The 22,913-nt window shown below is 34.9% G+C and overlaps 1 protein-coding gene across 10 annotated transcripts in view; it reads left to right on the forward strand.

The window, feature by feature from the left end:
* The window catches only part of ANKHD1 (ankyrin repeat and KH domain containing 1), a 170,632-nt gene that overhangs the window by 118,751 nt on the left and 28,968 nt on the right, over positions 1-22,913 (forward strand). For all 10 annotated transcript variants that reach the window (XM_053566458.1, XM_053566459.1, XM_053566461.1 and 7 more), the window contains 10 exons: positions 930-1,688; positions 7,744-7,889; positions 8,066-8,177; positions 8,701-8,846; positions 9,361-9,503; positions 9,926-10,139; positions 12,603-12,778; positions 12,986-13,148; positions 20,685-20,780; positions 21,369-21,485. In XM_053566458.1, coding sequence (XP_053422433.1) covers positions 930-1,688; positions 7,744-7,889; positions 8,066-8,177; positions 8,701-8,846; positions 9,361-9,503; positions 9,926-10,139; positions 12,603-12,778; positions 12,986-13,148; positions 20,685-20,780; positions 21,369-21,485 — 2,072 coding nt within the window. The remainder of the gene's footprint in view (positions 1-929; positions 1,689-7,743; positions 7,890-8,065; positions 8,178-8,700; positions 8,847-9,360; positions 9,504-9,925; positions 10,140-12,602; positions 12,779-12,985; positions 13,149-20,684; positions 20,781-21,368; positions 21,486-22,913) is intronic.

Consider the following 22,913-nt stretch of genomic DNA (forward strand, 5'->3'; position numbering starts at 1 on the left):
ATTATCCTTTGTGATAAAAGTTTAATATAGTGCTCTGATACAGAAGAGCCAAAGACGTATTTATTTATTATTTATTTATTTTTTGAGACAAGAGTCTCACTATGTCATCCTTGGTAGAGTGCTGTGGCATCACAGCTCATAGCAACCTCAAACTCTTGGGCTCAAGCGATTCTCTTGCCTCAGCCTCCCAAGTAGCTGGGACTACAGGCACTTGCCACAACACCCAGCTATTTTTTGTTGCAGTTGTCATTGTTGGTTAGCTGGCCTGGGCTGGGTTTGAACCCGCCAACTTCGGTGTATGTGGTTGGCACCATAACCACTGTGCTACAGGCACTGAGCCCCAAGACTATTTAGTGGAGGATTTTAGAAAGATAGGTCTTTTAACATTATTTTAAAATATAAGATGAAGAATATATTTTGGCAACTTGAAAAATACTTTTTGCTGCTTTGATCTATAAGTTTTGGCCTCTTGTAACAACATTATTTAATATAGTTAATATTGATTAAAAAATTGTTATAAATAGCTGTTAAGCTAACATTAATGTTATCCTCAATACTATTTTGATATTGTTTTAGGTTCGATATTCATTAAAAAGTCCAAGCTAATCAGCAGAATTTTGAGATGTTTTTCTTTTTGTTTTTCCTTTCTCCCTTCCTGTGTTAATTTCCAAAATCCTCCTATGCTAAAGGATAGGTTTTTAAAAACTCTCATTTTTTGAATTGGCAACATTCCAGTTTATGCTGAATGAAATAAATGAGTATAGGCTTTAATCTACCTGACACTGATGTGACTGAACATTCTTTCTACAGCATTAGTTATAAGGGTTTTGGGAGGGAGGTCTATATATGTGGGAATGTGGGATGGGAGGCTGCTTTTTTTTTTTTTTTTTTTAGCATGGCACTTTTTCAAACATTTTTCATGTGCTTAGGTACATCCAAGCAGAAGTCCAGTTCCCTGCAGGTAGCAGATCAGGACCTACTGCCACCTTTTCACCCCTACCAGCCTTTGGAGTGCATAGTAGAGGAGACTGAAGGCAAGCTGAATGAACTGGGACAAAGAATTAGTGCTATTGAAAAAGCACAGCTTAAGTCATTGGAGTTAATTCAAGGTGAACCTCTGAACAAGGATAAGATAGAAGAACTTAAAAAGAACAGAGAAGAGCAAGTCCAAAAAAAGAAGAAAATACTGAAAGAACTTCAGAAAGTGGAAAGGCAGTTGCAGATGAAAACACAGCAGCAATTTACCAAAGAATATTTGGAAACCAAAGGTCTGAAAGACACAGTGTCTCCACACCAGCAGTGCTCTCATAGAGGAGTCTTCCCAGAAGGGGAGAGAGATGGTAGTCTCCCAGAGGATCATTTTTCAGAGTTACCTCAGGTTGATGCAGTCTTACTTAAAGATAATGATGTTGATGAAGAACAACAGTCTGTACCATCAGCAGAACAAATTGATTTTGTCCCAGTCCAGCCTTTATCATCTCCACAGTGTAACTTTTCCAGTGACTTAGGTTCTGATGGGACAAATTCTCTTGAACTTCAGAAAGTATCAGGTAATCAGCAGATTATAGGACAGCCTCAGATTCCTATTACTGGACATGATCAGGGGCTGTTAGTTCAAGAAGCAGATGGACTAATGGTTGCGACTCCAGCCCAGACGCTTACCGACACTCTTGATGACCTGATAGCAGGTGGGTTAAGAAATATATGTGTAATAATTTCTCTTTAATCTGTGTGCTCAACTTTTTTACATGCCCCTCCAAAACAAAGACCTTTGTATTTTCTATTTTAAAGCTATCTTATAAAATTACTTATTTCTTCAGCTGTATTAGAAGTGTATTTAACTAAAAGTCAATAATAGCACTAATACATGAAAGTGTGTCCACCCCTTCCCCCCCTTTTTTGGTCACATTGTAAAGGCAAAAGAAATAAAGTTGCCATAATCCTTTATTTTAGACCTTTGGTATCAAAACCACCCTGTGTTGTGTCTTGGGTAGGCGATCTCAAAGTGGAATTCTTTGTAGGCTTTATAGGTATTCACATAAATTTACACATTAAATTTTCCTGCTAGTGATTTCCATGTTTGGAAATGATAATTTTAAATAACACTGCTTCTTCGTAATTTCATTAGATCAATTTAAATGTTTCTAATTAAATGGGATATTCAGAGAAAACTAAGCATTCCATGTTATACGTATTTGTGGTGGTTCTCATCACTTGATGATTTGAAGAATGGGATTTTTGCATTAACTCTTGATAAAAACATACAGACCCACCAAACACATACTCACACATGAAAAGAAAAAATGAAAGGCCTGATAATTTTAAAGTATATGTTTCTGTTTATTATTGTGTGGAAAATTACAACTAGATATGAAATGAGGTGCACAAGTTTACTTTCCCTTTCATTGTCCTTGCAGCAGTGGGAAAACAGTGCAATTAATCATTTACCTTCCTAAAGATGGCTGGTGAATGTATCACCTCCATGAGAGCCCAGTTCAGAAATGCAGCCAGAATGGCTGTTGACAGTGGATGAAGACCAAGAACTAAGATGTAGCTGGAGTGATATTCAAAGGCAGGCCAGTCCTCTGTCTCTTGATTGCAACATTTTTTTCCTTACTGTTGTCTGTTTCCTCTTGTCATATTCTCTTCCCCTCCTCCCATCCCAATTATTCTATCTCAGTTTCCTTTCTTCTTTTGTGAGCCTTTAGTCTTCCTAATCTTTACTGAATCTTTTAAAATGTGGAATAACATTACTTAAATCAGGAATTTTGTTGGGCATGTGTATGACTTCCAGTGGTTATAGAATTGCGCTATTGCCTTTGAGACTCCTCTGATATATAACAGGTATCGTTGTGCAGAGGACAAACATCTTCGTTTTCTTAAAGCAAATTAAAATGCTGGGATACATTTTAAGCAGTGGGGCTCTGTATTCTCTAATTTGGGGTATATCAGCCAATAGCCACTTATATTAATTTTGTGTCATTAGCAAGAAGATTGTTATAAATTATAAATAAACTCTTATAGTTCATTTATAGTTTTAATTTCTAATCTGGGTAAAAATGGATTTTGGAGTGTGAAGTATGATTATGAATAATAATGATGACACTGGTAAACTAGGATTAACATTTTTAAGACTTAGAGTTCTAAAACTAGTATTATAATGTTCCAGATTAAGTATGTAATTGGCAGAAATGCCTAATACTGATCAAGTCAGTAATAACTTAGAACTTCAGAACTTTCTTTTTTTTTTAAATGTAGAAACAGCTCTAAAAGGAACCTGAAGGTGTTAGTTTCATGGTAGTATTTACAGATAGTTCTTATATGGAAGACCAAATTTTATTTACTTCACTCAAGTTTTTGTTAAGTTGGTCTTTTATAAATTTCACATGAAACTTAAAAAATTGGCTTAGAAAATATCTTAATTATATATAATATTAAATAAACAATATTTAATTTGTGTTAGATACTAATGCCTACCATATTGTATAATATTCTTTTATTAATAAGTTTTTAACCTTTCAATCATCCAATAAGTATAAAAATTAATCTGCATATAAAAATTTCCATTTTATGGAGGTTATCTGTAAATATATAGGAATAATTATATTTTCTTTAAAAATATTTTGTTTTTCTTAATTTTCTTAATTGAAGGTGGAAAAATATTTAGATAAGGGCAAATTAAGTTAATATCTAATTCTACGATTGTAAAATATATTAATATATTTAGTAAGATTATAGAGCAAGCCAAAGACATGATCAATTTTACCTAAATTAAATCTAGTTCTCACCCCTTGTATTTAATAAAGGAGAGAATACTGTACATTTAAAAATTTTACTTTAGGGAATATCTATATAAGATAGTACATTTCAGTCTAAATATAGGATTATTTTTTCTTTATTGCTATTCTCTCAAAATGGTGTGATATTGATTTGGTTAGATACATAATTTATTAATGTTGTAACTTGACTAGCTAAGTAATTTTACGTTTTAGTATGTAGTCTTAGATGTATTATACTTGATATAGTCCCAGACATAATGTATACAAACTCTTGATTAGGAGCATGGTTCCTCAAGTCATTTTATTCTAAAGGTAAATTCGGCTTATAGCAGTTGCTATAAAGTAGAAACTTAAGACAATTTAAAGGAATTCAAAATAGCTTTTATCATTGAACAGTTCTGGAATCATTTAATAAAAATTTTATTTCTAATATAGAAAGAAGATTGGCTACAAATCAACTATTATCAATTTATTTATATTTATTGAGCACTTAAACCATGCACCAAGCTCTGTGGTAAATGCTTTATATATATTATCTCATGGGTTATTTATAATAAAAATATAAAATAGGCCCTTTTTCCACCTTTATTTTTTTATCAAAAAACTAATGCTTAGGGAAATTAAGTTGTTAATAAGTGCCAAGATTCAAACTCAGTTCAACCAGGATTAAGAACCTTAAGAAATAAAGTTTTGTTTGAAAATTCTGATTTAGCTTAAAGATGTTATTTCCTTAGACTTCTAAATTCTATTAAATGACAGTTTACCTTCTTTTTATATTAAGATTTGATGTTTATGTAAGTTTTAATACTGTTCTATGACTTTTTAGTGTATTGATACTATTATTGGTACCTTACTAGGCTTGCTTTTTATTTATTTATTTTTTTTTTGGCAGTTTTTTTTGCCTGGGGCCGGGTTTGAACCCACTACCCCCCGGTATATGGGGGCGGCACCCTACTCCTTGAGCTACAGGTGCTGCCCACAAATTGCAGTTTTAAAGTATCTTGCTTTAAATAACTCGGTGGTAGTCAATGTAGGTTTAAGAATAAGTAATTAGGAAATCCTTTTATCTTGAGGGGATTAACAATAAAATGTCTTTAAATAATAATTTTCTCTAATGTTAATATTTTATCTATGGGTTTTTATTCACATGAAAGTATTTAATAAAATCACTATTATATAGAACAGATATAGCCATTAAATTTATTAAAATCTCACAATTTATGTACACCTAGTATAAGTTTTTTTAGCAAGATTTATGTATACAAAACTATCTTCAATTTCATAAAGAATCAGGTAGAATATTGCACCTAGTTCTTCTATTACCCTATTTTTAGAATAGTGTATAAATTTAATTTGAATTGCATGTTGACCTTTGTGATAGCAGTCTGTCTTAGTTGTTTTCAGAGTTGTTTTATTCAGAAATAGGAAACATTTTAGAATTTAGGAAAATGTTATAATCCTGGTATAATTTTCTTTTAATACAGCCTTTATTTCACATATACCTTTTAAACCTCTTGCTACTTTCTAGTTTTATCTTTATAATTTTTCATTTGTAATTAATCCTATTAAAGTCACTTTCTGTGGGATACATCTGCTTGTATTTTTACAGGGAGAAAAAAATGCTTATAGATAATGTAGTACAAAAATGTGCAATAATTGATAACACATTTTTGGCAACAGAGCTGTTACTATGTACAGAAGTATTTTTTAAAACCCAACTTCATAAAGAAGTCTCTTACATCATCATACTGGTGTAATGCTGTATTCCACTATTTAAATTTTTAAAAATATCTGTTTTTTTGTAATAAAAAGATAACATGAATAAACAAAATAATAATAGAAAAGTAATTCCTTACTAAGTATATGTTAATAATTATGGGACCACTATTAAAGTCTTTTTATGAGAAAGGTTCTATAATATATTGATATTTAGTTTTTTGGTTTTTTTCTTTTGCGCTGTTTTCCAAATATATCAGCTGTTTGGAAGAGGTATAAGAAAATACTGTATGCTTTTAATTTATTGAATGACAAACACTTTTTAAGCTTTGTTTTTATTTTGCCTATTCTTATAGGTGAAACAAACATATAATATTCCTGTTTGTAACTGAATAGTTAAATTATATTATGACAGAAGAAGCTACAGAATTTTATTTTGTCAAGGTGGTTATATATATTGGTGGGGAAGAGGGTGGGATATCTCGCATAGAAACGTAATACAGGCATCTTAAACTTTGCTAAGTTATTTGAACTAGTAACATATTAAACTTAATCATTCACACTTGTGAACAGTATCTTTAAATGGGATCTAGTGATACCAAAATTCTAGAGAGGAAACATTTTCCAACACTTAAAATGCTTACATTTTCCTTTAAGTCTGGTATATTTTTGATTGATTTTTAGTATGAATGCAAATATAAGGTTGTGGTTATTCCCATCACTGAAGCTTTGTTGACTTTTTCTTTATTATTAATAATTATGTTTTTTCTAGGGCGGCTCCTATGGCTCAGTTGGTAGGGCGCCGGCCCCATATACTGAGGGTGGCGGGTTCAAACCCGGCCCCGGCCAAACTGCAACCAAAAAATAGCCGGGCGTTGTGGCGGGCGCCTGTAGTCCCAGCTGCTCGGGAGGCTGAGGCAAGAGAATCGCTTAAGCCCAGGAGTTGGAGGTTGTTGTGAGCTGTGTGAGGCCACGGCACTCTACCGAGGGCCATAAAGTGAGACTCTGTCTCTACAAAAAAAAAAATAATAATATGTTTTTTCTGAGTTCTTTTTCTTGAGTATATAGTAATGTTTTTATTTTTTAATACAGTGAATAGTAGTACCAAAAGTCCTATAAAATACCTGATAATAAGATTTATTGAGAACTTATGTGCCAAACACTGTGTTAAATATTTCTATATAGTATCTCCTGGACTATTCCCAATAACCCTATGAGATAGGTCTTATTTCCCCCTCTGCAGGTCAAATGTTATCTCTTATGAAACAAAAGAAATATTTAGAGACATGCTAGGCATGGTGGCTCATTCCTCTAATCCCAGGTACTTTTGAGAGGCTGAGGTGGGAGCATCAATTGAGTCCAAGAGTTATAGGTTGTAGTAAGCTATGATTGCCTCACTGTACCTCAGCCTGGATGATAGAGATTCTGTCTCTAAGAAAGAGACAGAGGGAGGGAGAGAGAGACACTTAGAGACATAAAACAGAGTAATTGAAACACATGATTTCAGTTAACTCAAGACACCAAATTTTGAGATCCCAAGTAGAGCTTGAACATAAATTTTAAAAATAATAGGATTTTTAAATTTTTAAACATTTTCCGATGTTTTAGCAGATTTTCAAAGTGCAGTTTGAATTTTAAAAACCCATACTCCCTCCTATTTATGTGAGAAATATTCTAACTTGTTCTCCTATTTTTTTTTTCTTTTTTTGCATTGTCCACAGGGTGTTTTTATTTAGTTGACTTTTACAAACTAAGATATAAAACTCCTTTTTTTTTTTTGGCCGGGGCTAGGTTTGAACCCGCCACCTCCGGCATATGGGACCGTCGCCCTACTCCTTGAGCCACAGGCGCCGCCGAAAACTCCTTTTTTTTTTAATTGGAAACCCTTTCTCCCTGTTGACAATGTGAAAAGCTCATTTAGTGTATGTGCACTAAATATTAACCACTATGTTAAGTATTTTACCTGCATTATGTCAAGTGGTCTTTCCAACAGCCTTCTAAGGCAGGTAACTATTGTTATTCCCATTCTACATATAAGAAAAATTGATACTCAGAGAAGTTAATTTACTTTCCCAAGATCAGAAAACTAGTGTTAAGATTTAATTATAGGTCTATTATATTCTAAAGCTTATGATTTAACTACTATTATATATAACTGCTGTGGAAATTTCTGTTTTCTGTGTTTTTCTATGTACAAATGACTTTACAGTTTTAAGTAGAATTTAGCAATATGAATATTGTTTTTCAGCTGTGAGTAGCAGAGTGCCCACTGGTTCAAACAGTTCCTCTCAGACTACAGAATGTCTTGCGCCTGAATCCGGTTCACAGACTCCAAGCAATGTGGCTTCCCAATCTATGCCACCTGTGTATCCTTCAGTTGACATTGATGCACATGTGAGTAGATCCTTTATTTAAACTTACTTCGCACATTCTGATTTCCTTTGGAAAAGAAAAATTATCATTGTACATTCATTGCTAAAAGAAATACTATTTGCTCTTCAATTGATAATGCTTTTGTTTAAAAAAAAAAAATCTAACTTATTTATCTAACTTATTTTTTCCTCTCCTAGACTGAAAGCAATCATGACACAGCATTAACACTAGCTTGTGCAGGTGGTCATGAAGAACTTGTATCTGTACTCATTGCACGGGATGCTAAAATTGAGCATAGAGACAAAAAAGGTAAAAAATGTCAGTCAGAAATAAAATCTGAGTGTAGACCCATCACAAAACAACTGTAACCTTTTCACTTTATCAAAAAGTAGTTCCTTGGCTATCTCAGTGATAAGAAAGATAAGGAAAAAGAAAGATAAGCATATTTCTATTAGGATTCATTAATCTACCAAGCCAAATAATTCTACAAAAATTAGACTAAAGATTATTAGTGAGGTAGCACAAATTGTGGTTGCCCTTCTCCTTCATTCTAAGGTAGTTCGTTCAGAGGCATATAAGCTTATTATAAATATAATAGTTTTTATTGACTTAGCATTTCTTTTTTATCATTCATGGGCTTTTTTCACTAACAATTTAGGGTTTGTAGCAGTTTTATGCTAAATTGTTACCAATATCTGCTCCGAAGTTTTTTTCAGTTTTGTTTATGGGTTTTTTGTGTTTTTATTTTAACAAAAATAATAGAGAATTAAAAACAATGTCTTTAATATAAATAAATAACCAATTTGTTTAAGATTTTTGTTTTCTGATTTAGGTTTCACACCACTAATCCTGGCAGCAACAGCAGGGCATGTTGGAGTTGTTGAAATCCTTTTGGATAAAGGTGGAGATATAGAAGCACAATCTGAACGAACTAAGGATACTCCACTTTCATTGGCATGTTCTGGTGGACGTCAAGAGGTTTGTTAATTTTGATTTTGTAAATGTTTTGTTTGTATTTTAAATTATGCACATGATAAATATTTTAGCTGCTTTAGTAAAATTTGCATGTGTTTTGACATGTTCCATATACGTTATGAGGATTGGGATACTTTCATTAAATTTAATCGGAATATAAATGCCCTTTTAAGGAATCTGTTTCTTGTCCTTAAAACCAAATAAAAATTTCTTTATCCTTAACATTTAGTGGAGTTGAATGAACCACAATTATAACACATATGAAATGCAAATTCGTTGCCCTATAATTAACAAATAGAAAGGATAACATCTTATTATTTTAATATAATTGGGATTTCTAAGTTCTGAATTTCTTAATTTTTCTCTAGTGCTGGTATTTTAATATTTACGGCCTAAAGAAATGTAGTTAAAAAGTCAGCTATTTAGACAAGAAAGTTGTAAGTTCCATTCCTTTGTACTTCTTTCATTATAAGCTGAGTCCTTGGTGTAAACTCTGTTCTCTATTGTTATTTTTCAGGTGGTAGATTTGCTGCTGGCTCGAGGTGCAAATAAAGAACATAGGAATGTGTCTGATTATACACCACTGAGTCTAGCTGCATCTGGAGGATATGTTAATATCATTAAAATTCTACTTAATGCTGGGGCAGAAATTAATTCAAGGTATCACCTGTTCATTTTATTACTTGTGATTAATAAGTTACTATCTTAAAGTTTCTACCCTTAAGTGTTTACCATTTTAAATTCAAATAGTATTAAAGTTACAAAGCCAACAATTATTCTTATACCTTGTTTATAAGTAATACTAGCTTATTTCAATAATATGACTGCTTTTAAAGAGGCCTTATTTCAAAAAGTACTGTTATATATAGTTGGAAATGTTATATAATGTATAGTTGGAAATCCCTAAGTAGGGATTACGTTTTACTTTTAGATTTTTCTATTCCTTATCTTTGGTCTAAACAAAATCTGTTTGTTGGCATTAGAAATCCTTCTTTTTAGTGAAACATTTTCATCTCTAATGCTTTTTAAAAATAATAGGCACCATATTATTTTAATTTTCTAAGTACATTTCCCCCCCTTAGGACTGGGAGTAAATTAGGTATTTCTCCCCTGATGTTGGCTGCAATGAATGGACATGTTCCTGCAGTGAAACTGCTACTTGATATGGGTTCAGATATTAATGCCCAGATAGAGACCAATCGGAACACAGCTCTCACCCTGGCCTGTTTCCAGGGCCGAGCAGAAGTAGTGAGTTTGCTTCTGGACCGAAAAGCCAATGTTGAACATAGGGCAAAGGTAAGTATTTTATGACTTTTCAACTACTTTAGATATATTTCTAGTAGAAAGAGTGTGGCATTTCAACTCAAGTTGAATGAAACATTTTAAATTTTCATAAGTTAAAACTGATAACTCACTGCAAGACTGAGAAATTATCCTATGTAGTGATCAGTGACATTCTGTCACCATCATGACTTTTTTATTAAAGACAATGAAGAAAATAGAATCAATACTTTTACCAGCCTCAGTCTTGAGAAGCTGAGATGCAACTTTTAAATGTAGTAAGATTATTTGTATTAAGGCTTATAATGTAGATTTTTAAAGAACTCGTTTAATGAGGCATGTGCTTATTACTGGTAAAAACAAGCAAATAATTAATTCATAGAGTATAAAATTAGGGCACCTAAAATCGAATCTGACCATCACAGATTCTGACAGTTTCGTAACTATTTGACATTTGGAAAATAAGTATTGTTAGAGTGTCAGTGATTTGAATTCCTTTGCTTAGAATTATTAGATATTTAGAACCCTACACAAATGTAGTTTGGGTGGAATGTTTTATAATCAGCCAAACAGGCATTTCAAATTGAAAAGCTTTGAATAGATATTTTCTCCCTGAACTTCCGTAGTTATTTCTTAAAGTTTAATGCAGCATTTACGTTCTTTTATTTTAAATAATGAGTATTTAGGCTGGGTGCATTGGCTCACACCAAGTTGGGTGGATTGCTTAAGCTAATGAGCTTAAGACCAGTCTGAGCAAAAGTGAGACCCTCATCTCTACTAAAAGTAGAAAAACTGAGGCAAGAGGCTGCTTGAGCCCAAGAGTTGGAGGTTGCTATGAGCTATGACACCATGACACACTACTCAGGGCAACAGCTTGAGACTCTGTTTCAAAAAAAAAAAGAAAGAAAAGAAATGAGGATTTATAGTTTTCCCTCAGACGTTTTATCACACATTAGAGAAATGAGTTTTTATTGCCATTCAGTTTGTCTATTTGCACTTATTAACCATCCCCACTTTATTACAGGTATCCAGTTGTGGCCTGCTTATCTGTTAAAATTTGTAGAAGAATCTATATTATTTTGGGAATGGTACCAGGGAATGTCCTTTGACAAAAATGTTGGAGACATATACAAAAAAATTATGAGATTTCAATCTAGTTTTAATTTCTCTATTCTACAAAGAATATAATACATTTATCTGAGTGAATTTATAAAAGTGTTGAAGTTATGAAATTGTTTCTTTTGTCATGAGGTAGTATGTTATAAGTGAATTCATTCTAGCATATCTAACCGAATCTAATAATTTCTACTTGTCGTTTAGTAAAATTCGAGATTGAATATTGCTTAGTCCTTTTTTAAAAAAAATTGTTAGTAATATGGGTATGTACTGTTACATATTTATAGGGTACATGTGATGTTTTGATACAGACATATAATGTGTATTAATCAAATTAGGGTAATTGGGATATCTGTCACCTCAAGCATTTATCATTTCTTTGTGTAAGGAATATTCTACTGCCATTCTTTTAGTTACTTTAAAGTATACCATAACTTATTGTTGGTTATAGTCACTTTGTTGTACTATCAGATCTTGTTTATCCTTTCTAACTATCCCACCATTTTTTTTTTTGGAAGCAGAGTCCCACTATGTCCCCCTAGGTAAAGTGCCGTGGTGTCATAGCTTAAGCTATTCTCTTGCCTCAGCCTCCCTAGTAGCTGGGACTACAGGAACCTGCCACAGTGCCCAGCTATTTTTTGTTGTTGTGCATATTTTTGCACTTACTAACCATCCACTTTATGCAGTCTCCCCACTGCCTTTCCCAGTCTCTGGTAATCATTATTCTATTCTCTGTCTCTACAGAATCAATTATTTTAATATTTAGTTCCCAACTATCAGTGAAAACATGGGAGATTTGTCTTCCTGTGCTTAGCTTATTTCACTTAACATAATGTTCTCCAGTTCTATCCATGTTGTTGCAAATGACAGGATTTCACTTTTTTTTTTATGGTTGAATAACATTTCAATGTGTGTGTGTGTACCATAATTTCTTTATCTATCCATCCATTGATAGACATTTACTGGTTAGCTCTTTTACTAGAATCTTCTTTTTTTGGAGACAGGGTCTTGCTTTATTGTCCTGGATATAAGGGTAGTGGCATGATCAAAGCTCATAGCAACTTCAAACTCCTGGACTCAAGTGTTTCTTCTGCCTTAGTTTTTTTAAGTAACTGGAGACTACAGGTGCCCACCACAATGCCCAGCAAATTTTTCTTTTCTTGTAGAGATGGGGTCTTGCTGTGTTGTTCAAGCTGATCTTGAACAACTGACTTCAAGCGATCCTTCCCCTTTGGCCTGTCAAAATGTTAGGATTACAGGCGTGAACCACCACACCCAGCCTAGAATCCTCTTAAAAGTTAATTATTTTGGTCTTTTTAAGAAATTATGTAATTTAGTTATATAATTCATTGGTTTGAACAGACTGGTCTTACCCCTTTGATGGAAGCTGCTTCTGGAGGATATGCAGAGGTTGGAAGAGTTCTCCTTGATAAAGGAGCAGATGTCAATGCTCCCCCTGTGCCTTCCTCAAGAGATACTGCTTTAACAATAGCAGCAGACAAAGGTCACTATAAATTTTGTGAGCTCCTGATTCATAGGTGAGTCATTTTCTGCTAGTATATATAGAACTTCCTGTGGTCCCTTTCACTTTTCAGAGCCTGTAAAGTTAATAAAATTGTTTTGCTTTATTGATATTTTAAAGAAATATTATTTGCTTGTTATTTTGTAAAAGATAAAAGATAATACAGGAAACTAGAAGTCAGTTGCTTATGGAAACAAAGTATATTAACATTCGTTTTTTATAGGGGGGCCCATATTGATGTTCGTAACAAGAAGGGAAATACACCACTTTGGCTGGCATCCAATGGTGGTCATTTTGACGTAGTGCAGTTGCTAGTGCAAGCAGGTGCTGATGTGGATGCGGCAGATAACAGGAAGATCACACCCCTTATGTCAGCATTTCGCAAGGTAATTTGATAAGGGATAAGGGTAAAATTATAATTTTAAGCCAATTCTAAGTTGAAACTATAAATGAGAACGTGAGTTGATCTGGAAGAACTGAGTGTATTTCCATAAAAACTCACTACTATCTTTCCATTCCTTTGTGGCTAAATCTAAGAGCTATGTTATGTGGTAGTTCACTAATCCTTTGTGGCTAAATCTAAGAGCTATGGTAGTTTACTATAAGTAACTTTGTTGTTAAATCACTTGATATCTTAACTATTTATTTTTTATTGTTGGGGATTCGTTGAGGGTAGAGATATCTTAACTATTTTTGTTGTACATAAAACATGAGATTTAAGGAAAGCTGTTTTATGCAGATGAATGTTTCCTCTACCAAAGAAGTAACAAAAAGGGGTGCACTCTTATAAAATCTTGTTATACCTCCTATGTATAAGGAAGGCTGAGTAATCTGCTATAAAGACTTTCCACTACAATTATGATAAACCATAAACTAGTTAACAAGGTCTACAAAGCCCTGCTGCCTCCACAGACCAGTCATTCGTGCTACTACTGTTCGCGTTACTACATACTCTAGTAGCTGGCCTAGAATACATTAAATTTTCAATTGCTTCAGGGCCTTTGCTCACTGGTTTTCTTTTCCTAGAATGTTTTTCCTCCCTTTTCACTTGACTCACTTCAGTATTTATCCTTTAGCTCCCATTTTATTTATTTATTTATTTTATTTCTTTTTTTTTGCAGTTTTTTTGGCCAGGGCTGGGTTTGAAGCCGCCACCTCCAGCATATGGGGCCAGCGCCCTACTCCTTTGAGCCACAGGCACCGCCCTATTTATTTATTTTTGAGACAGAGTCTCACTATGTCTTCCTTGGTAGAGTGCTGTGGCGTGACAGCTCATAGCAACCTTAAACTCTTGGGCTTAAGCGATTCTCTTGCCTCAACCTCCCAAGTAGCTGGGACTACAGGTGCCTGTCACAACGCCTGGCTATTTTTTTGTCGTTGTTACAGTTGTCATTGTTCTTTAGCAGACCTGGGCCAGGTTTGAACCCGCCAGCCCTGGTGTAGGTGGCCAGCACCCTAACCACTGAGCTATGGGCGCCATGCCTTACCTCCCATTTTATTTATGTATTTATTTATTTATTTATTTCTATTTTTTTTTCTTAGAGTTTAGAAGAGCCCCTCACCCAGGAGTCTTGTTACACACCCTCACAATGTGCACATTAGGTGAAATCTCGCCTCCTGCCCTCATACTCCCCTTTTCCCCCTCCTGCTTCCCTCTACCCCTGAACTGAACTATAATAGAGTTTTATTGTTCTTAGGAACATGTAATTGTTTATATATTGATTTCATATTAGTATGGAGTACATTGGATATTTATCTTTCCATTCTTGCGATACTGTACTAAAAAGAATGTATTTCAACTCCATCCAGGTAAATGTAAAAGATGTAAAGTCTCCATCTTTTTTAATGGCTGCATAATATTCCATGGTGTACATATACCACAGTTTGTTGATCCATTCATGGGTTGATGGACACTTAGGCTGCTTCCACGACTTGGCAGTTAGCTCCCATTTTACATGTTACTTCTTAGAGAATCCTTCCCTAATACCCAATCTGAAAAAGGTCTCTCTGATTCTGTTTTATAATTGAAATTTGATTTTCCTTATCTAGCTTATAATTATACATTCACACATATTCAAACCCTTTTAAATATGTACCTCACCAACAAAATTAAAAGGTCCATGAGGACTAAAAGTCATTACCATCTTTTTTCAGCACTGTTTAAATATCCAGTTGTTTAGCACAGTACCTGACACACAGTAGGTAGTCTCTAAGTACCTATTAAATGACAACAGTTTAAGTTTTATGTCTTAAAGGAAAACTTTAAAATATATATATATTTTTTCTTTTTTTTTTTTGAGACGGAGTCTTACTGTGTCACCCTTAGTAGTGTGCTGTGGCGTCACAGCTCACAGCAACCTCAAACTCTTGGACTTAAGTGATTGTTTTGCCTCACCCTCCCATGTAGCTGCGACTACAGGCACCTGCCACAACGCCCAGCTATTTTTTTGTTGCAATTGTCATTGTTGTTTAGCTGGGCTGGGCTGGGTTTGAGCCTGCCAGCCTGGGTGTTATATGGCTAGCGCTATAACCACTATGCTACAGGTACCGAGCTGAAAATCTTAAAATATTTTCTAAACTTAATTCTTAGAATTTTTTTCTCTTAATTGAAGTATAATTTAACGTATGGTGAAATGCATGACTCTTAAGGTGCATAATTTAATGAATTTTAATAAATGCGTACATACATAAAACCCACAACCCATAAAGACATAAAATATAAAATACTTCCGTAACCATAGAAGGTTCCTTCATATCCATTCTCAGTCAGTTCCCTGCTCTATTGGGACAATTTTCTGATTTTTATCGCCATCAGACTAATTATTTTATTTTAGTTATGCTAGTGTAACTTTTTTCCTTTTTAAAAAAATTTTAGTAGATTAAGGGGGTACAATTTGAATTCTGTTACTTGTATAAATTATGTAGTAATGAAATCTGGGCTTTTAGTGTATTCTTCTGAATAGTGAACATTGTACCCCATAAGTAATTTTTCATACCTCACCCTCTCTGAATCTCCTCCATTTTGAATCTCCATTGTCCATTATATCACTTTGTGTGTCCTTATCTAGCCACAGTTTATTTAGCTCCCACATATGAGTGAGTTGTGAGAACATGCAGCATCTATTTTTCTCTTCTCGAGTTACTTTATTTAGGATAGTGGCCTCAAATTCCAAGCAAGTTGTTGCAAAAGACATTATTTTATTATTTCTTACGGCTGAGTACTACACCATGGTATATGCAATAGAACCACTATAGTTGACCACCATCCTACATTGACTGCCTTCCTAAGTGACCTAATTGTCATAGACTGGACATACACCACGTGTACTCAGTGGAAGTTCCTTATGTTGACCACCTCCATATGTCAATCAGTTTGTTACAGGCACTTGGGTGGTCAGTTTACTAAGGATACCATATTTTCTTTATTCACTAATCACTCGATAGGCACCTAGGTTGATTCCTTATCTTTGCAGTTGTGAATTGTGCTGCAGTAAACATGAGTGCAGGGTGTGTGTGTGTGTTTTCTTTTTTGAGACAAAGCTTCACTCTGTCGCTCAGCTATGGTATCATAGCTCATAGCAACCTCAAACTCTTGTGCTTAAGCAATCTTCTTGCCTCAGCCTCCTGAGTAGCTAGGACTGTAGGTGTATGCCACCACACCCAGCTAGTTTTTCTATTTTTAGCAAGGATGGAGTCTTACTCACTCTCAAGCTCAGTGGTTCTCAACCTTCCTAATGCCGTGACCCTTTAATACAGTTCCTCATGTTGTGGTGACCCCCACCATAAAATTATTTTCGTTGCTACTATAGCTAATAAGTAGAACAAAAATAATTTTATGGTTCGGAGTCACCACAACATGAGGAACTGTATTATTCATGAAGTAGCAACGAAAATAATTTTATGGGGTGGCGCCTATGGCTCAGTGAGTAAGGTACCGGCCCCATATACCGAGGTTGGCGGGTTCAAACCCAGCCCCAGCTGAACTGCAACCAAAAAATAGCTGGGCGTTGTGGCGGACACCTGTAATCCCAGCTGCTCGGGAGGCTGAGGCAGGAGAATTGCGGAAGTCCAAGAGCTAGAGGTTGCTGTGAGTCCTGTGACATCATGGCACTCTACTGAAGGCGGTAAAGTGAGACTCTGTCTCTACAAAAAAAAAAGAAAGAAAATAATTTTACGGTTAGGGGTGACCACAACATGAGGAACTGTATTTAAAGGGTCATGGGATTAGGAAGGTTGAGAACCACTGCTCAAGCTGGTCTTGAACTTTTGAGCTCAAGCAATCCACTAGCCTTGGCCTCCCAAAGTACTAGGATTACAGGTGTGAGCCACTGTGCCTGGCCTATAGTTATTATTTTTATATATATGATGATTACTTTTCCTCTGCGTAATACTCAGTAGTAGGATATAGGAATGAATGGTAGATCTACTTTTTAGTTCCTTGAGAAATCTCCATACTCATCTTCATAGAAGTTGTACTAGTTTATATTCCCACAGTGTGTAAGTGTTCCCTTTTCACCATATCCATGCCAACATCAAAAACAAAGTCACCGTTTTTTGAATTTTTAATAATTAGAGTAAGATGGTATTTTGTTGTGGCTTTCATTTGATGATTACCGATGTTGAACAATTTTTCATGTTTGTTGGCCATTTCTATATCTTGCCTGTTCATGTCATTTGTGCACTTTCAATGAGGTTGTTTGTTTTTTTGTTGCTAAGTTTGAGTTCATTATAGATTCTGAATATTAGTCCTTTGTTGGATACATAGATTACAAATATTTTCCCCCATTCTGTAGGTTGTTTGTTTACTCTTATTTCTCTCTTTTCCTGTGCAGATGCTTTTTATTTTAATTAAGTCCTATTTGTCTATTTTTGGTTTTGTTGTTTTTGGTCTTAGTAATAAATTCTTTGCCTAGAGCCTAGAATTAGGCCAATGAAGAATTTTTTTCTAGATTTTCATCTAGGATTTTTATTGTTTCAGGTCTTACATTTAAGTATTAAATCTATCTTGAATTAATTTTTGTATATGGTAAGAGATAAGGATCCAGTTTCATTCTTCTACATATAGCTATCCAGTTTTTCCAGCACCATTTATTGAATAGTGTCTCCTTTCCCCAGTGTATGGTTTTGTCTGCTTTGTCAAATATCAGTTGGTTGTAGATGTGTAGTTTTATGTCCAGGTTCACTGTTCTGTTCCATTGATCTATATATATATATGTATATATATATATATATATACACACAGACACACACACATATATATGGGATGTTTTTCATTTTGTTCTTTCATTACTGTTTGTAGCTCTTATAGAGATCTTTTACTTCCTTGGTTAAATTTATTTCTAGGTATTTTATTATTTTTCTAGCTATTGTAAATGGGATTGAATTCATGATTTGGTTTTCAGCTTGGTCATTACTGGTATATAGAAATGCTATTGATTTTTTTAATATTGATTTTATAACCTAAGACTTCATTGAATTCATTTATCAAATCTAGGAGTCCTTTGGAAGTATTCTTAGGGTTTGCTGTGTATAAGATTGTATCAGCAACAGACATATTTATATTTTTTTCCTGTTTAGATGTTCTTTGTTTCTTTTTCTTGTCTGATTCCTCTGGCTAGGACTTCTAGTACTATGTTGAGTAGAAGTGGTAAAAGTAGGCGTCTTTGTATTGTTCCATTTTTCTTGTTCAGTATAATGCTGGGTGTGGGTTTGTCATAAACAACTTTTATTATTTTGAGGGTTGTTCCAATTTTTGAGGGTTTTTATCATGAAAGAATTGTGGGTTTTAGCAAATGCCTTTGCTGCATCTATTGAGATGATGATATATTTTTAATTTTGTTTATGTGGTGGATCACATTTACTGACTTGTATGTTGGACCTTCTCAAATCCCTGGGATGAAACCCAATGATCATGGTGAAGTATCCTTTCCACGTGCTGTTGGATTTGGTTTGTTAGTATTTTGAGCATTTTTACATCTATGTTCATTCATCAGAGATATTGGTTTGAATTTTTTGTTGTTGCATCCTTTCCTGCCTTTGGTACCAGGGTGATACTAGCTATGTATGATGCTAAGCTTTTTTATTATTGTTGTTGTTGGTGGTGGTGGTGGGGGGAGGTTTTTATCATTAAAATTAGTTTGGTTTTTGAGACAGGGTCTTACTCTGACACTTTTGCTGGAATGCAGTAGTGTGATCACAGCTCACAGCAACCTCAAATCCCTGCGCTCAAATGATCCTCCTGTCTCAGCCTCCCAAGTATCTGGGACTATCAGCAGGCACCACCACACCTGGCTGATTTTTAAATTACTTTATTTTTTATTATTATTATTATTTTTTTTTTTTGTAGAGACAGAGTCTCACTTTATGGCCCTTGGTAGAGTGCTGTGGCATCACACAGCTCACAGCAACCTCCAACTCCTGGGCTTAGGCAATTCTCTTGCCTCAGACTCCCGAGTAGCTGGGACTACAGGCGCTGACCACAGTGCCCGGCTATTTTTTTGTTGCAATTTGGCCGGGGCTGTGTTTGAACCCACCACCCTCGGTTTATGGGACCGGTGCCCTACAAACTGAGCCACAGGTGTTATTTTATTGGGTGCCACCCAAGTTATTTTATTTTTTGTAGAGATGGCATCTTACTAGGTTGCCTAGGCTGGTCTCAAGCAATCTTCCTGCCACCTCAACCAGCCAGGAGATTTTTTTTATTACTGATTCAATCTTTTTTTTTTAAACATGTAGAACAGAATTTTTATTTTCATTTTTATTTTTTTTCAGTTTCTGGCCAGGGCTGGGTTTGAACCCACCACCTCCGGCATATGGGGCTGGCGCCCTACCCCTTTGAGCCACAGGCGCCACCATACTCATTCAATCTTGATAATCATTATTGGTCTATTCAAGACTTTTATTTCTTCCTGTTTCACTCTTAGCAGGTTGTAAATTTTCAGGAGTTCATCCATTTGCTCTGAGTTTTCTAGTTGTGAGTGTATACTTATTTATAATAGTCTCTAATATTTCATATTTCTGTAGTATTAATTATAATTTCTCCTTTTTCATTTCTAATTTTATTTGGATCTTCTCTCCTTTTTTGGTTCAGACTAATTCTTGAGGATGTTTTGCAACTTTAGTAGGAGAGAAACTATGTAAGCTTTGTTATATTAAAAATAGATGTGTTTAAAATTGATTACAGATCATTTAACCCCTGATAATGGCAGTTAGAATGTATTTTGTTCAGATCTGTCATAGTGCTCATAAAAATGTGATAATCTATCTTATCTAGTTTAGTAGGGTAGAGCCAAAATAATGCATTGCAATCCAGGAAATTGTGCTTGTTTTAGGATTTATTTACCTCTTATACTGAGGTTCATTTTACATCATCAATTTTTATTTATTAATAAATTTATTCTAGGAGATAATTGTTTTTCTATAAAAGCTTTTTTACTGTCTTGGTGCCAGCCACATACACTGAGGCTGGCGGGTTCGAACCCAGCCCTGGCCTGCTAAACCAACAATGACAACTGCAACAAAAAAATAGCCGGGCATTGTGACAGGCACATATAGTCCAGCTACTCAGGGAATTTAAGCCCAAGAGTTTGAGGTTGCTGTGAGTTGTGACACCATGGCACTCTACCAAGGGAAACACAATGAGACTCGTCTCCAGAAAAAGAAAAGGCTTTTTTACATTCAGTGGGAAATAGACTGATTAAATTCAGGAGAAATGACTCTTAGTCCACCATATATTCCTAAGCATGTTGTATTTAGGTTTTTCTGTTTATGAAGTGAACGCTGTTGTTATTTTCATAATGTTAATTTTAAATTTAGTATACTACCTGAAAATATTAATCTACCTTTTTACCCTTAAGTTGTTAAGCATGTGGGCAAAACTTTAAGGGATTCTTTTGTGCATTCTTTTGTTTTACTTCTTACAGGGTCATGTAAAAGTTGTTCAATATTTGGTGAAGGAAGTCAATCAGTTCCCTTCTGATATAGAATGCATGAGATACATAGCAACTATTACAGATAAGGTAAGTTTAATAAGCTATTGAAGTACATTTTTGTTCCTTGTGGAATGATATGCCAAGGTATACAATTAGGAACTTATTCGTTTTTCCTCTAAAAGATCAACTTTTCATGCTTTAGTTTGTTTCTCCATTTGCAAAATGGATGGTTGTGATGCTTTTGATAAACTGTTTTGAGATTTCCTTCCTTCCATGGATCATAATTACCAGTGACTACAGCTAAGATTTATTACTAAACCATTAGTTTGATTAGAAGGTTTTCTAAGAACATGCAGTGTTTTCCTATTTTTAGTAGAGACAGGATCTCGCTCTTGTTCACGCAGGCCTTGAAATCCTGAGCTCAAGCATTCCTCCTTCCTCAGCCTTCTAGAGTGCTAAGATTACAGGTGTGAGCCACTGTGCCTGGCCAGAACATTCAAATTTTTAAAGAAATGATGCTTTATTTTAATGAAAGATTGATAAATGACTAGATTGGTGAATTTTCAGTTGTTTCTGCCTTAACTCCTGCACTTGTGTGCTCATAAGCTCAAATTTTATCTAGCCTCATTATATTTTTGTGTACCTATATTTACATAATTCCATTTTCTACTATAGGAACTATTGAAAAAATGTCACCAATGCGTTGAGACAATTGTGAAGGCTAAAGACCAGCAGGCTGCAGAAGCAAACAAGAATGCAAGTATTCTTTTAAAGGAACTTGATCTGGAAAAGGTGAGTGGGAAAATAATTTTCCTTATTAGAAGTTGTTGAAAATCTGTTATAATAAATTTGTCACCTGTATAACCAGTAATCTTAACAAAATATGATTCCAAGGAAATGGTTAGTTGATTTTCTTTTTTCTTTTCTTTTCTTTCTTTTTTTTTTTAGAGACAGTCTCACTTTATCGCCCTCCGTAGAATGCCGTGGCATCACACAGCTCACAGCAACCTCCAACTCCTGGGCTTAGGCAATTCTCTTGCCTCGGCCTCCCAAGTAGCTGGGACTACAGGCGCCCGCCACAACGCCCGGCTATATTTTTGTTGCAGTTTGGCCGGGGCCGGGTCTGAACCTGCCACCCTTGGTATATGGGGCCTCTGCCCTACTCACTGAGCCACAGGCACCATTCTGGTTAGTTGATTTTCAAACCTCCATCAATTTTTAGACTGTGAACCATCATTCATAAAAAATATTTTATGGCCATATAAGTGAGAGATTAGATTTTGAGCAAGATCTCAATTTGCCAAATGACGTTACTGCCTAACTAGTTTTAATATTACTCTGAGAAGAAACTTAGGAAAGTATTGAAAATCACTTATTATATGATCTGGCTTATAAGTGGCTTATTCGATTCCCAAAGAGTAAGTGTTTATTTTCCTAGGATGTGTTATAATGAAAAAAATTAAAAAAATAAAACATTACCTTTCTGAGGTTCAGTCTGCTTACCTGGAAGATAAGAGTGTTGATATTGAATCCAGAAATTATATTAAGATAAAGAACATTATAATTGAGTGGAGTTATTCTAGAAATGTAAGAGATAGCTTTAACATAAAGGTATTTTGGCTCGGTGCCTGTGGCTCAAGCAGCTAAGGCGCCAGCCACATACACCTGAGCTGGTGGGTTCGAATCCAGCCCCAGCCTGCCAAACAACAATGACGGCTGCAACCAAAAAAATAGCTGGGCACTGTGGCGGGCACCTGTGGTCTCAGCTACTTGGGAGACAGAGGCAGGAGAATCGCTTGAGCCCAGGAATTGGAAGTTGCTGTGAGCTGTGATGTCAGAGCACTCTACCCAGGGCAACAGCTTGAGGCTCTGTCTCAAAAAAAAAATAAATAAATAAAATAAAGGTATTTTGTTGATGATTAAAAGAAGAAAAAAAGGCTGGGTGCAATGGCTCACACCTATAATCAGGTAGGCCAAGGTAGTTGGATTGCTTTAAACTTTCGAGTTCAAGACCAGCCTGAACAAAAAGTGAGACCCTGTCTCTACTAAAAATAGAAAAACTGAGGCAGGAGAATCACTTGAGCCCAAGAGTTAGAGGTTGCTATTAGCTATAACACCATGGCACTCTATCCAGGGTGACAGCTTGAGACTCTGTCTCAAAAAAAAAAAAAAAGAAGAAGAAGAAGAGGCTTGGCGTCTGTAGCTCAGTGGCTAGGGCAC

Source organism: Nycticebus coucang, chromosome 17 (assembly GCF_027406575.1).
Source record: "Nycticebus coucang isolate mNycCou1 chromosome 17, mNycCou1.pri, whole genome shotgun sequence".
Classification (NCBI taxonomy): domain Eukaryota; kingdom Metazoa; phylum Chordata; class Mammalia; order Primates; family Lorisidae; genus Nycticebus; species Nycticebus coucang.